General features: G+C 42.1%; 1 protein-coding gene across 8 annotated transcripts in view; it reads right to left on the minus strand.

Moving 5' to 3' along the window:
- The window catches only part of erg (ETS transcription factor ERG), a 273,819-nt gene that overhangs the window by 7,783 nt on the left and 251,051 nt on the right, over nucleotides 1-14,985 (minus strand). For 7 of the 8 annotated variants that reach the window (XM_048541330.2, XM_048541328.2, XM_048541329.2 and 4 more), the window contains 3 exons: nucleotides 8,881-8,961; nucleotides 5,798-5,869; nucleotides 3,276-3,338 (listed from right to left, as the gene is read on the minus strand). In XM_048541330.2, the coding sequence (XP_048397287.1) occupies nucleotides 3,276-3,338; nucleotides 5,798-5,869; nucleotides 8,881-8,961 (216 nt within the window). The remainder of the gene's footprint in view (nucleotides 1-3,275; nucleotides 3,339-5,797; nucleotides 5,870-8,880; nucleotides 8,962-14,985) is intronic. The other variant, XM_048541333.2, reaches the window with a different exon arrangement.

Below are 14,985 nucleotides of genomic sequence, written 5' to 3' on the forward strand. Positions count from 1 at the left end.
ATCTAACAGCATCTGCAGAAAGCGAGATGCAGAATTAACATTTCGAGTTCGGTCTGATTTTTCTTTGAAACAGAAAGAAGCAGGAAATTTTAGTTGTTATTCTAGTGACAATGGGCAGGAGGAGCAAATGGAACAGATGGTGAGTGTGCACTGAGCAAAAGACAAAGGCAATGAAACCTTTCTATAGGTATGTGAGGAGTAAAAGAATGACTAGAGTAAGATTAGGGCCAGTAGTGAGAAGCTGTGTGTGGAGTCCGAAGAGATAGGAGAGGTGCTAAATGAAGATTTTTCATCAGTATTCCCATAGGAAAAAAACAATGTTGTCGAGGAGAATACTGAGATACAGGCTATTAGACTAGACAGGATTAAGGTTCATAAGGAGGAGGTGTTAGCAATTCTGGAAAGTGTGAAAATAGATAAGCCCCCTGGGCCAGACGGGATTTATCCTAGGATTCTCTGGGAAGCCAGGGAGGAGATTGCAGAGTTTTTAGCTTAGATCTTTATGTTGTCATTGTCTATAGGAATAGTGCCAGAAGACTGGAGGATAGCAAATGTTGTCCCTTTGTTCAAAAAGGGGAATAGCTACAACCCTGGTAATTATAGACCAATCAGCCTTTCTTCAATTGTGGGTAAAGTATTGGAAAGGATTATAAGAGATAGGATTTATAATCATCTAGAAAGGAATAATTTGATTAGGGATAGTCAACGTGGTTTTGTGAAGGGTAGGTCGTATCTCACAAACCTTATTGAGTTCTTTGAGAAGATGACCAAACAGGTGGATGAAGGTAAAGCGGTTGATGTGGTGTATATGGATTTCAGTAAAGCTTTTGATAAGGTTCCCCATTTTGAGAAGATTTGTAGCTCAGGTTGAGTTTCTGGATGTGAGTTTGCTCGCTGAGCTGGAAGGTTAGTGTTCAGATGTTTCATCACCATTCTAGGTAACATCATCAGTGAGCCTCCAGTCAAGCGCTGGTGTTATGTCCTGCTTTCTATTTATCCGTTTAGGTTTCCTTGGGTTGGTAATGTCATTTCCTGCATTGGTGATGTCATTTCCTGTTCTTACCTCCTGACCTACGCCGGAAATGATATCACCAACCCAAGGAAACCTAAACAGATAAATAGAAAGTGGGACATAACACCAGCGCTGCGTCGGAGGCTCACTGATGATGTTACCTAGAATGGTGACGAAATGTCTGAAAACTAACCTTCCAGCTCAGCGAGCAAACTCACATCCAGAAGGTTCCGCATGGTAGGCTATTGCAGAAAATACAGAGGCATGGGATTGAGGGTGATTTAGTGGTTTGAGTCAGAAATTGGCTAGCTGTAAGAAGAAGAAGCTATAATAAGGTGGTGGTTGATGGCAAATGTTCAACCTGAAGTTCAGTTACTAGTGGTGTACCGCAAGGATCTGTTTTGGAGCCACTGCTGTTTGTCATTGTTATAAATGACCAGGATAAGGGCATAGAAGGATGGGTTAGTAAATTTGCGGATGACACTAAAGTCGGTAGAGTTGTGAATAGTGCAGAAGAATGTCATAGGTTACAAAGCGACATAGATAAGCTACAGAGCTGGGCTGAGAGGTGGCAAATAGAGTTTAATGCAGAAAAGTGCAAAGTGATTCACTTTGGAAGGAGTAACAGGAATACAGAGGACTGGGCTAATGGTAAGATTCTTGGTAGTGTGGATGAGCAGAGAGATCTCGGTGTCCATGTGCGTAGATCCCTGATAGTTGCTACCTAGGTTGATAGGGTTGTTAAGAAGGCGTATGGTGTGTTAGGTTTTATTGGTAGAGGGATTGAGTTTCGGAGCCATGACGTCATGTTGCAGCTGTACAAAACTCTGGTGCGGCCGCACTTGGAGTATTGCGTACATTTCTGGTCGCTGCATTATAGAAAGGAGGTGGAAGCATTGGAAAGGGTGCAGAGGAGATTTACCAGGATGTTGCCTGGTATGGAGGGAAGATCGTATGAGGAATGGCTGAGGACTTGAGGCTGTTTTCGTTAGAGAGAAGAAGGTTAAGAGGCAACTTAATAGAGGCATACAAAATGATCAGAGGATTAGATAGGGTAGACAGTGAGAGCCTTTTTCCTCAGATGGCAATGTCTAGCATGAGGGGGCATAGCTTTAAATTGAGGGGTGATAGATTTAAGACAGATGTCAGAGTTAGGTTCTTTACTCAGAGAGTAGTAAGGGTGTGGAATGCCCTGCCTGCAACAGTAGTAGACTCGCCAAGTTTAAGGGCATTTAAATGGTCATTGGACACACATATGGATGATAATGGAATAGTGTAGGTTAGATGGGCTTCAGTTTGGTTTCACAGGTCAGTACAACATCGAGGGTCGAAGGGCCTGTACTGCGCTGTAATGATCTATGTTCAATGATCATATAATGATAAAGGAGTAGTGGAGATACAAATTAAGTGTGTGAATGTTAGCTGTGAAAAACAAATTGGTCCATTTTACTAACAGCAAAGTCAGCAAGACACAGCTAAGATATGAATAAAAACTGAAAGAACTGTGGATGTGTAAATCAGAAACAAAAACAGTAATTACTGGAAAGACTCAGCAGACCTGGCAGCATCGGTGCAGAGAAATCAGAGTTAACATTTTGAGTCATTTGACCGTTCCTCAAACAGGTTCTGAGGAAGGGTCACTTGACCTAAAATGTTAACTCTGATTTCTCTCCAAAGATGCTGCCAGACCTCCTGAGATTTTCCATCAATTTCTGTTTTAGTCTGTGTTTCTGTACAAACAACATATGGCCAGGAAAGGGTGAGGTATATAAGAAAGATAGAGTATAGAAATCCTTTAGAGGTCTGAAGTTCTGGAGCTCAATATTGAGTCTTCGAGGCTGCAGAGTTCTGAGGAAGGGTCACCAGACCCATAACGTTAACTCTGTTTTCTCCTCCACGGATGCTGCCAGACCTGCTGAGATTTTCCAGCAACTTTGTTTTTGTCCATGAATGTTGTATGCTGGACTTCTCAGTGAATCAGTGAGTGGAAGTAAAAATACTTGGAAGGGACATGATTTGTATGGAAGAGGGGTGTTTTTCTGATACTGTGGTTAAGGTACTTGATAAGGAAGATTTTATTCTCTGTGTGTATCTTGATTTGAAATGCACTGGCAATGGGACAGAGCTCCATTTCCCTAGCATTAACCTTTGGTTCTTTATGAGCACAGACCTTTCAAAAAGTTTGACCTGCTACAACCCCATTCATTATCTATGAGAACAAAGGTCTCCTTTGATCAACTTTACAGTAACATAAACTTGTTACCCTTTGGCGGAACTCCAGGATGACTTGCCCACCCTGACCGTCTGGCTGCATCGTAAGCCAAATCTAAAAATAGAAAGCAGAATAAATGAAATATTCATCAATTTGAGAAAACTGACAGACTCTGCAGCAGACCACCAGACCACTGCTGAGCACTGCCTGGTGATAGTCCTCGACATCTGGTATTAAGAAAACACATCTGGGTTATTCTTTTATGGAACTGAAATGTGGGCGGCTGGTGTTGCAATCAGACTGCAATCCCACCCGAGAGACAAAAAAAATTATTATACTTTAACTGTTTCCAGCTAAGGAATTTGTTGAAACATTTGTTTTTTTAACCCAATGCCATTCCATTTAGTAAATTCCTAGAAGTCTTTTTAACTTTTGTTTCGCTTCTTCTGTTTTCTCCCCTTCCCCAGACTGTGGCCTCTCTCAGTCCTTCTTCCAAATGGCCATTCCAGAAATACGCACCTAACAGTAACAGTACACTATCCACCCACAGAGAGAGTGATAGGTAACTTTGTGGCGTTTTCCCAGGTGACCATTTCTTGACCTTGTGGTGATTTGCCATCTTTGCCAGTATGTGGTGCTGGATAGGGATTGGTTTTAGGCAGTTTACTGTCACTGATGTTCCTTTTTCTCTGGTTTGTTTTCAGTTTATCCAGTGATAAGTGGTAGAGGATACACTACCATAGAGTATTTACAGGAGAGGCACTGTCAGAGATGACAAGAAGATTTATTGCATAATAGCAATAATTACAACTACATTTGGTCAGTTGCCATTAGGGTGGTACGGTGGCTCAGTGGTTAGCACTACAGCCTCACAGCACCAGGGGAACCAATTTCAATTCTGCCCTTAGGTGACTGCATGGAGTTTGCACATTCTCCCCATGTCTGTGGGGGTTTCCTCTGGGTGTTCCAGTCTCCTCCCACAGTCCAAAGATATGCAGGCTAGGTGATTGGCCATGTTAAATTGTCCAGGATGTGTGGGCTAGGTGGATTAGCCATAGGAAATGCAGAGTTATAGGGATGGAGTGGGTCAGGGTGGGATGCTCTTTGGAGGATTGGTGTAGACTTGATGGCTTGAATGGCCTGCTTCCAGGCTGTAGGGATTTTACAACTGGCTTGAAATCCTCTTCAGAACCATAAGTTTATGCAACAAAGTCCAATCTTGCTTTACACGTCAAAACTGAATATCCATTTAACTTCAAGGTTCGGTCGGTAACAATGAGGAAAACCAACTGATTTTCACCCCTTACCCATTGCACCGTCGAATCTAGAATTACTGAAGCCAATTACAGGACCCTTACCATCTGCCAGACTAAAATCAGAGAACTTAATATAAACCAAAGATCAAACAGAGACGCTCTGATCTTTAATGACCCAGTACTTTATCACAATGTGTACTTTACTCAGTGGGGAAATGTTCAACCAGTGTTAAAGGATGTTTCATTTTACTGCAAACAGGTGTTCTATAAAGGAAAAACTAAGGGTGAGTCCTTGAGAAAATGTGAAATTTTAATTGCGGGACCAGATCATTGGTCTTCCAAATAATTTGTTTTTTTTTGCTGGTTTGAGGAGATGATGAGACACTGGTCATGTTACCCAACTAGTATTCCAGAGGGCCAGGCTAATGGTCTGAAGGCATTGGTTCAAATCCCACCCTGCCGTTGATGGAATTTAAAATCTCAAAATTAATAAATTTAGAATTGAAAGCCAGACTTTGTGATGACTCTGCCATTAATTGTCAGGAAAAGTTCACCTGTTCATTAATGCCCTTTTGGGAAGGAAATCTGTTTTCGCATAGTCTGGCTTACAAATGACCCCAGACTCACAACAAGGTGGTTATCTATTAACTGTTCCCTGAAATGGTCTTGCAAGTCAATACAATCAAACTGCTACAGATATCAGATGAACTGAGGTGGTTCAAAATGCAGCTCACCGTGGCCTTCTAAAGGGCAGTTAAGGGTGGACAAAAATTAATGGCCTTTCCAGCAATTCCCACATCCAACAGAAGAAGACAAAAATATCAGCTTAACCTACAAGAAGCCTCATTTCCTTTCAAAAATGCTTCTAATAGTCATTTCAAGCAAATTACTCCATAGTCACCACCTAGTAACTGGTCAAACCCAAACTGACACAAATTACAGGAATATTCCGTTGCTGCATTGTATGGAGAGCAAGATTCAAAAACTGGATGATTTATTTCTTCATCCTATTCATTCAACTATAAAAGCTACATTTATATTGTGCCTTTAATGTTTTGCAGGATCAATATCAGACAAACATTGACGACAAACACCACGAAGCTTGATGTAAATGGCAGGTTTTAAGGAGGGAGGAGTGGTAGAGAGGCAGAGAGGTTTGGGAATTCTGAAGATTACCTGAGAGATGGAAAGTTTGATTGTCAAAATTTAGGAAAAGGAAGCAAAGCATCTAACTTACATTTGTTATCAAATCTTTTATTTAAATTCACATAAAGTAACTGTGTAGCTGTCAGTTATGTGTAAAGTATAGATTCCTACCTGGACGAACTGTGAGTCTTTGAGATGGTTCAGGATAAACTGTTGCATTTGGAAAGATGAAAGTCGCACCTCCTGCAAAAAAGAAGAGAAAATAGCTGCCTTGAAATTGAGTGCCAGGAGAGAGCAAATGAATATAAATGCCTTATGCTCCTGCTTCCTGAAAATCAATCATCTTCAGGTTTGACCCTTGATCATAGGTGATCATTTAAATCACTTTAAGATTGGCCCTAGAGCATTCCTTGAGGAATGGAAGACTTAGCCAAATTACAGGTTGCTACTTAGCAATCATTATAATGGAGTAGATAGGGAAGATCATTGGGAGAGCCAGAGGTTCAGCATTGAAGAATTAATCTGAATGCCATCGTGAATTCTACATGGATACCAATCAGTGGATATCTTCTTGAGCACATTTACCACATCACAGGGTACAGCAACCAAAGCAATCCTTGGTTGCAGCAAGAACAGGACCAGGCTCAGCTGAAGATGACTCTCTCTGGGGAATAGTCCAGAGCTCCTTCTATGTGCTGGTGCCCAAAGAATGGTCGCAACACATAAGTTGCTGGTAAAGCTCAGCAGGTCTGGCAGCATCTGTGAAGAAAAAATCAGAGTTAACCTTTCGGGTCAGTTCTGAGGAAGGGTCACCGGACCCGAAAGGTTAACTCTGATCTTTTCTTCACAGATGCTGCCAGACCTGCTGAGCTTTTCCAGCAACTTCTGTTTTTGTTCCTGATATACAGCTGCTGCAGTCCTTTTTTTCTGAAGAATGGCCATTGGACTAGGTGATCTGAGGCTGCATCATTCAATTCAGGAGAACAAGGCTAGGAACCTCGAGAGGCAGAACATGGGCAGAGGGGAGAATTAAAAAGAAGTTTTAAAGTTGTCCTGATCAGTTTCTGGCGCAACTTAAGTTGTCTTTTCCATTCAACAGGCAACAGGCAATTTCTGCAGTTTGCTTTTAGCAGTTTGAATGTTGCCAAAGAAACAATATCAAAGAGTAAGGGCCATACAATATGAAGGGATGGCTGATGGAAAAGCTGAGAAAGGACAGCAAGGTGGCTCAGTGGTTAGCACTGCAGCCTCATAGCGCTAGTGACCTGGGTTCAATTCCAGCCTTGGTCAACTGTCTGTGTGGAGTTTGTACATTCTCCCTGTGTCTGTATGGGTTTTCCCCAGGTGCTACAGTTTCCTCCCACAGACCAAAGATGTGCAGGTTAGGTGGATTGGCCATGCTAAATTGTCTATTGTGTTCAGGGGTTTGTGGGTTCTAGGGGGATAGGTCTCGGTCTGGGTGAAATGCTTCAAGCGGAGGTGTGGACTTATTGGGCTGAAGGGCCTGTTTCCACACTGTAGGGATTCTATTCTAAAATAATTAAACTGGAATTAATAACTTTGTTCAAAGGAAAGAGGTGAAGATCTGTTGTGAACATACTATCTAAAAACAGAATAGCAGATAATTTTCAACAGGTCACGTTGAATCCGAAGCAAACGAACAGGTCACACTGGTGTTAGCACAAACCTCCCCCTAATCGCAACCTCCCAACTCCGCATACCCCCTTCTATTCTCCCTCAAATGTGTATCAAACCTCCCCTTAAGAGCATCTATTTCAGCCATTTCATTCGACAGCAATATCTTCCACTTAAACAAGTCCATCAAAGAAAAGTTATTTAATTTGTCATTGATGTTTATCACATTTATTCCCCCAATTTTCTCATCTCACAAACAAACAGAAACAGTTTTGCTCCATCCGCCCCAAGGAACGTTTTTATACTTTAAAGATCTTTATTTGGTTTTATTTTAATCTCCTTGTTTTGCATAAAAGTCACAACCTGCTCAATCCTTCCTAATCATTGTATTGCCTGAATTCCATGAACATTTGGCCTTTTTTGTCACATAGACACTAGAAATGCACATAGTACTCCAAGCTTAACTAGTTTAACTAAGGTTCTTTATAAAAGTAATGCCACCTCCTAGCTTTTGCATTCTATTATTCTAGAAATTAGCCCCTAACTTTGGTTGCAGTCTTAATGTCCTTGAGTTGTTACATTTAGTGGTTGACATTTCTTGTATCACTGTTCCACACATTAGTCATGTTCATTTTTCTCCAATTTCCACATTTTGTTAATGATGCTATGAATATTGCCATACAGGGATTATGCAGAGTGGTGCTAATTTTCTACTGTAATAAAAGATTAGTGAAAAAGCTGTCTTTTACAGGTCTCAGGAGTGGAAGGAGTAGAGTTTTGTGAAGGTATAATCCCAAACTTCTGTGAAAGTTTGCATCAAGAGCAAGTAAGAAAGAATCCCAGTGAAGATCCAGAGCCAGCCACCTCTCTTTGTGAACAGCCCAAAAAGCTGATTAGGTTGCAAGGAGTCATTTTGGTCACCACTGTTGGCACTTGAAAGCAGTGAAATTCTGCAGACACCTTCAAATGGATTATTTTATTGCATGATGCTGCACTCCAGATTCAACTTTTGGAATTTGCGAGAACACTTTGAACGCAATGGACAGATGTTGTGGATGTGTGTTTTACCCACAGCATTGATACTAGAAATGTCACATAATCCCAATGACTTAAACATGCTGTTTTGTTAAATCCCACCTGTGGCGCACTTGAGAAAGGAAATGCAAAAGCCCCATCCCTCAATCATTGCCAAGACTTTTAGTGAACAGCTAATTGGTGATGCACAAGAGGAATTTGACCACCTCTGATCTAGCAACACTGCACTGCACCTTCACCATCCACCACCAAATCCAGTCCCCACCCTTTCTTCCTAGCTTCTCTGTTCCCTTGACTTTCACAAAGAGCCCAAAATTAAAAAAATTGTTAGTGCAGGGAATTTTCAGGGGTCATATGCATATCCCAAGCATCATTTTTGTGGCAATGAACCAGAAAGGATTTGGCTGTGTCTTTAGTATCTGGTATATTTGGGCAGTGCTAACTGTTGTTTTATAAATGAATATATATTTCATTATTATAAGTTACTGTGAACACTGTGGTGTAGGGAAGTGAGGGGGACAGTGGTGGGATGACAACTGGCTGGGTAAAGATCTGCACATGACAGCTCAACTTTAATATATTACCTGTGTTTCTGGCGTGCATCAGACGTGGTGAGTTTTGCAAGGCTTTATCGACATCATCTGAAGTCAAATGAGGAAGTGGTGCTGCAAAATAGGAAATGATTTGATTCAACAGTCACCAAAACATTAAAAAGTGACAGTTACAAAGGAAGATCCTTGTGCCAACGATTAAAAAAGAATGTTCTGATCTATGGATTGATTGGCTCAACAGCTACTCTGTGATATCAATTATGGCACTCGCGCCTCTGTGTCAGAAGGCTGCAAGTTCAAGTCCCTCTCTATGACTTGGGAACAGAAAAGTCAAAGCTAACATTTCAGGGCAATACTGAGGGAGTGCTGCACTGTCAGAGGTGCTGCCATTATGGTGGGAATTTAAATCATTGCCCTATCAATCATCTCAGGTAGGCAGTAAAAAAATCCTAAGAAGCCATTTTGGATTTGAGTAAGGTTGTTACTTCTGTTCAATACTTCTCACTCACTCAAGATTTGAAAAGCAAATTATTTTGTCATTGTCACGTTGCTATTTGTGGGAATTTGTGTGCAAATTGGCTGCTGAATTTTCTGGATTGCAACATTTCGAAATTACTTTATTGTTGAAAAATGCTTCAGGATGTCTTGAGATCACTGAAGCTGCGATGGAAATGCAAATTTCTCTTTTATGTTTCTCTGAAGCAACGATTTTCAATTTGTTGTAACTGCTGAATCAACGATGCCTTTTGCAAAGTTTACATGGTCAAGTATTGCTGATTAGCCCTTGGTGAGGGTTTAAAAGTAATTCACCTCTTTTTAAATAGTGCAGCCTAACTGCAGGGCCCAGGTCTTTCCAGTAGAAACCACCAGGACTGAGAATAATCAAATAAGTACCAAATGTAAACCACGGGAAACAATTAGGCAGCACCAAGGCTTGAGGCTCTATCTTATGTTTTTTTTTTGGGCAAGTGTGTGTGTTGAGGTTTTTGGAGGAATTTTCTCCATAAGACCTATCCGGTTTTCTCACCCTGTCTCACCAAACTCACCCATTGGCTACCTACCCCACCCCTACAGCATGCCTCACATCCAATTCCTGCCATATTTTAGAATGCACCATTCCTGGAACTGGAACGTTGCTGTGAATTAAGCAACACCGTATGCACACACACCATCTTTAAAATGCCGTGGGTCAGCCAGATCCGCACTGTCAGTCCGGAGCCACCCTACTCAGTTCCTGATATTTGCCTTGGACATGGAAGAGAGGGGGAGATCGGAGCCCCGTTGTGTAGGCAGGAACCTAAACTTCCTTCTGAGAGGGGTACTGCAGATGCAGGACCTCTTTATCCTGCAGGACAAGTTTATGAAATCATGATGGGCATGGATAAGGTAAATAGCCCTTTTCCCCAGGGCAGGGAAGTCCAAAACCAGAGGGCAGAGTGAGAGGGCAAAGGTTTAAAAGAGACCTAAGGGGCAACTATTTCAGGTCTGTTATGGAATAAGATGCGAGAGGAAGTGGTGGAGGCTGGTACATTTACAACATATAAAAGGCATCTGGATGGGTACATGAACAGGAAGGGCTGATGGGGATATGGGCCAAATGACAGCAAATGGGACTAGATCTATTTAGGATATCTGGTCGGTATGGACAAATTAGACTGAAGGGTCTGTTTCTGTGCTGTATATCTTATGACTCTATGACCAACAACTCTGCTGCTGGGGTAGCATGCTGGAAATGAAGCTCCATTATTCACAGAAATCACAAAAATTAAACACTTTATCAAAGAACATAAGGTTCCCAAAATATCTGACAAATCGACTCAACAGAAAACACAGACCAGATTTCCAAAAACTGCTATTTATTACAAAAAAAATTCTAAACGCAGATAAACTATGAACTATTGGCATATAACTCTACTCGTTAAACTCCAACGCCCTTCTAAACTGTATCCATCACCCAGCTACCAGACTGTTTTATACAGAGAGACAAAAAGACATTGCTGTTATGGGTAAATATAGAAAGATACGGGGGACACAGTTCAATGGCTCCAATCCACACGGTTCACTGAGATGATTCTTTTGATTGTCGGGGCTATTTTTTTTCTCCAATCACTTTCTTTCCCCAGGCTCTTTTTACATTTTTGCAAGGTTCTTAGTTACTGGTTAAAGGCTACAGCTCACAGCTATTAAAGAGGGAAAATAAACTCGCTGCCTCTAGGCTTCAAGTAGTTGACCACAGAGAAAGACTCAACATCTGCCTTTTTCAGCGGTCTGAAGGCTTTTACTGATATTGTGCACAACCACAAGCTGTACAGCTACCCAGGAACCAGAGAGTTGTTGTCAACTCCACAAACAAATCAGCAACCCATTTCCAGTCAAATCTCACTTTGTCCACACAGTGCATTGCCCACCCACCTACAGCCTTCCCCACTGTTTAAACAAACTAGCTGCATTAACACAACTTAAAACAAGTTTCAGTAAAGTAAAAGGTATGTTACTTTTAAAATTTCCTTCCACACTGTAGTTTGCAAATAGACCATTTGCGATTTCAGCTCCAAATCAGAAATACAGAATAATAAAACATTTGGAATTGGCTTTACAAAAAAAGCTTACTGGATTTAAAAATACTGCAATATTGTCCCTACTTTTGAAGCAGGAGGTCTGGGTTCACCTCCCGCCTGCTCCAGAGATTTATAGTAATATCTCTGAGCTAAAGAACATAATTAGAAAATATCAAACCACTGGTTCTTCTCCATTAGGGGTTGGCTTATGGACAGCGAAGCCATCCAGAAGGGAATGTGGAAAGTGATGTCATGCAAAAGCTTAGATTTACAATAAACCTTTGTAACTCTGAAAGATAGATAGATAACGAAATAAAGATACATTCTTTACACACTAGGCCATATAAAGCTGGGTCAAGGTTGCTCCCTGAATTAAAGTCAGTCTCAGCTGTTTGGAGGAATACCCAGAATTGTAGGAAGAAAGTCAATCACTTTCTCCATTCAGCCAACAGAGATATCCCATCTTCTCTCTGATACCTCACACCCACTCTCTGTTTGGCACTGTACCTACTTCCCAGCAAAGCTCATGTTCTATCACTCTCACTTTCTCCTGCATCATCTTCCCTCACTCAGTCTCACCCATCCCAATTCCTGACACCTTGAACTCTGTATATTCCCTGTTGCTGTCCACTCCATCCCTCGGAACACCTCCCCACCGGCACCAAAAGTAACATCTGTGCTTCCCACTTACATCGCCCATAACACCCATCTCTCCATCTCTCATTCTAGGACGATAAGGCCTCACAATGCGGCAGAAAGATTCAAAATGGGTGGTGGGCTGCCTGATATTTCATGTGGTAACCATCCTGACCATGACCATTCTGAGCGGCTGGCTGACCGAGTCCAATCCTCTAGATATGTATCATTGGCTGCCTTTAACTTACTGGACAGCGACCCTCTGCTATCTTCCTTGACATGACTGAAGCCTACAGACAAATGTGGGAAGCTTCTGGCATTTGCATCTATGCTAGACAGCTAAGCAAGACAACAGTAAGATGAGCCTAGTTTCTCTGGCAGAGGGGTTAAACCAGAAAATGGCAAAGCAATGCAATGCAGGCCGCATCACTGTGAGTACCCTGGTAGAGTCAAAGTGAGTGAGTCCTGTGAGAGCAAGAAAAGAGCCTGGAACTGCTGTGGAGTCCAGCCCCAGACTTGGGCACATGTCCAAGAATGCACAATATCCTTTTTGCAGGATTAGAATGATAGTTGCCAGCATAGCCTGAAATAGAATCGTAGAAACTAGGAGGAGAAATTGGTCATTCAGTCATGTGAGCCAAAGATGCAGCTTTGAACTGCAGGAGGTGTCGGTCAGCCTTGTAAGTAGATTGGAGATATACCATGAGGGTTCTTAGAGGCTGGTGTTTATCAGATGCCAATGTCTGTGGAAATAATTTGTAATTGGCTGGGTGACCAAGGAGCGCACCCTGAGATGTTGGTGCTTGGTGTCCAACATGGAGGCCCTTTAGAGCAGGGGACTGTTGAATTCTCCCAATACCTATTCTGATTTTCATGTCATGTTTTCTCAATGTTTAACTTGTTAAGTGTGGTCAGTAAGATAGAAAGCCAAATATTAATGAGAAGTGTTGGGCAGTTACAAGGTGATTAAGAAGCGATAATCCTCTTAACTGACAATTTGCCACTGCTTCCAAAGAAAATCAGTATCCTGCTTTTTGACAGTATAAAAGATGGAGCAAGGCCACAGTTGACTTAGGCCTCACAGGGCTTCAGATCTGATTCCATCATTATATTCAACATAGTCTACATCACAATGAGATTTTTAGGTTTTAAAGAGATGCACGAGGTGTACAGGTGATGCAGGAAGGTTTGTATTAGAACATAGAAAAGTACAGCGCAGTACAGGCCCTTCAGCCCACGATGTTGTGCTGAACTTTTACCCGAAACCTAAGGTCTATCTAATCTCCACCCCTATGTTATACTATCATCCATATGCCAATCTAATAGCTGCTTAAATGCCCTAATGAGGCCAACTGCACTACCCTCTCTGGCAATACATTCCATGCCCCTATCACTCTCTGAGTAAAGAATCTACCTCTGACATCTCCCCGATATCTACCTCCACTCTCTAAAACTATGTCACTTCATAATAGCTACCTCCACCCTACGAAAAAGTCTCTGGTTGTCACTCTATCTATACCTCCGATCATTTTGTACACCTCTATCAAGTCACCTCTCATCCTTCATCGTTCTAAAGAGAAAAGCCCTAGCTCTCTCAACCTTTCCTCGTAAGACCTTCCCTCCATTCCAGGCAACATCCTGGTAACTCTCCTTTGCACCTTTTCCAATGCTTCCACATCTTTCTTGTAATGAGGTGACCAGAACTGGACACAGTACTCCAGATGTGGCTGAACCAGGCTTTTGTTTAGCCGGAGCATAACATCATGGCTCTTGAACTCAATCCCTCTATTAATGAAAGCTAACACGCCATACACCTTCTTAACAACTCAATCCACCTGGGTGACAGCTCTCAGGGAACTGTGAACATGAAACTCCAAGATTCCTCTGCTCCTCCACACTGCCAAGAATCTTTCCCTTAACCCTGTATTCTGCTTTCAAGTTTGTCCTTCCAAAATGAATCACCTCACACTTTTCAGGGTTAAACTCCATCTGCCACTTCTCCAGCTCTGCATTCTATCAATGTCCCTTTGTAGCCGAGAACAGCCCTCTGCACTGTCCACAACTCGAACCACCTTTGTCTGCAAACTTACTAGTTTACACTTCCACTCCTTCATCCAAATCATTTACAAAAATCACAAGTAGAAGAGGACCCAGGACAGATCCTTGTACACCACTCACAATGGAGTATTGAATTGAATGAATTATTGTCACTTTTATCTAACAAATAAATACAATGAAAAGCATAATATATTGTCACAATCTGACACCATATTGAGTTACAGAAGATATTAAGATATAACTAAAAACAGAATTCTTTTCCCTTCTTGTCCTCATCTTGGAGAAGAGGGGAGGGATATCCAGAATGGCCTCTATGCCTACCAACATCCCTGTATCACTGTGTATTCCAGGAGTCTTGCTCTGGCACCACCTACATCACCACTGCTCCATTGTTAGGAACACCACACCTACCATGTGACCGCTGATGCAACCGCTGCTCCCACTGATCCACCAGGAGTACCAGTTTAGGCCTATCTCAGGCGACAGATGCCAACTGCAGAGGCCGCGCTGCCATCTTAATAACTGGTGCTGCCGCCACTGCTTCACCTCCTGTGCAGGACCACCAACACTGAAGTCGCCACGGTCTAGCATCATCTCTTGCCGCTAGGCTTATCCTTGCAAACATCACAAGCTCTCCAAGTGCTCACTGTCCTCCATGCTGGGCTGACTGTGCCTGAGGTGTCGACACTTGCTGCTGCTGCTGCACACACTCAGGAGGCCGAAGATGCTGAAAAGGCCTCCAACAAGGAAAAGAAAAGAAGAAAGAGAACAGTAGGAAAAAAACAGCAAAAGCAAAAATTAAACATTAAGAAAAGAAGCAAAGAAAGGTTGTAGGTAGAAACAGGGAAGTTTGTACGTAGATGCAGGAAGGTTTGTACATGTACAG

This window comes from Stegostoma tigrinum, chromosome 12 (assembly GCF_030684315.1).
Source record: "Stegostoma tigrinum isolate sSteTig4 chromosome 12, sSteTig4.hap1, whole genome shotgun sequence".
Lineage (NCBI taxonomy): Eukaryota > Metazoa > Chordata > Chondrichthyes > Orectolobiformes > Stegostomatidae > Stegostoma > Stegostoma tigrinum.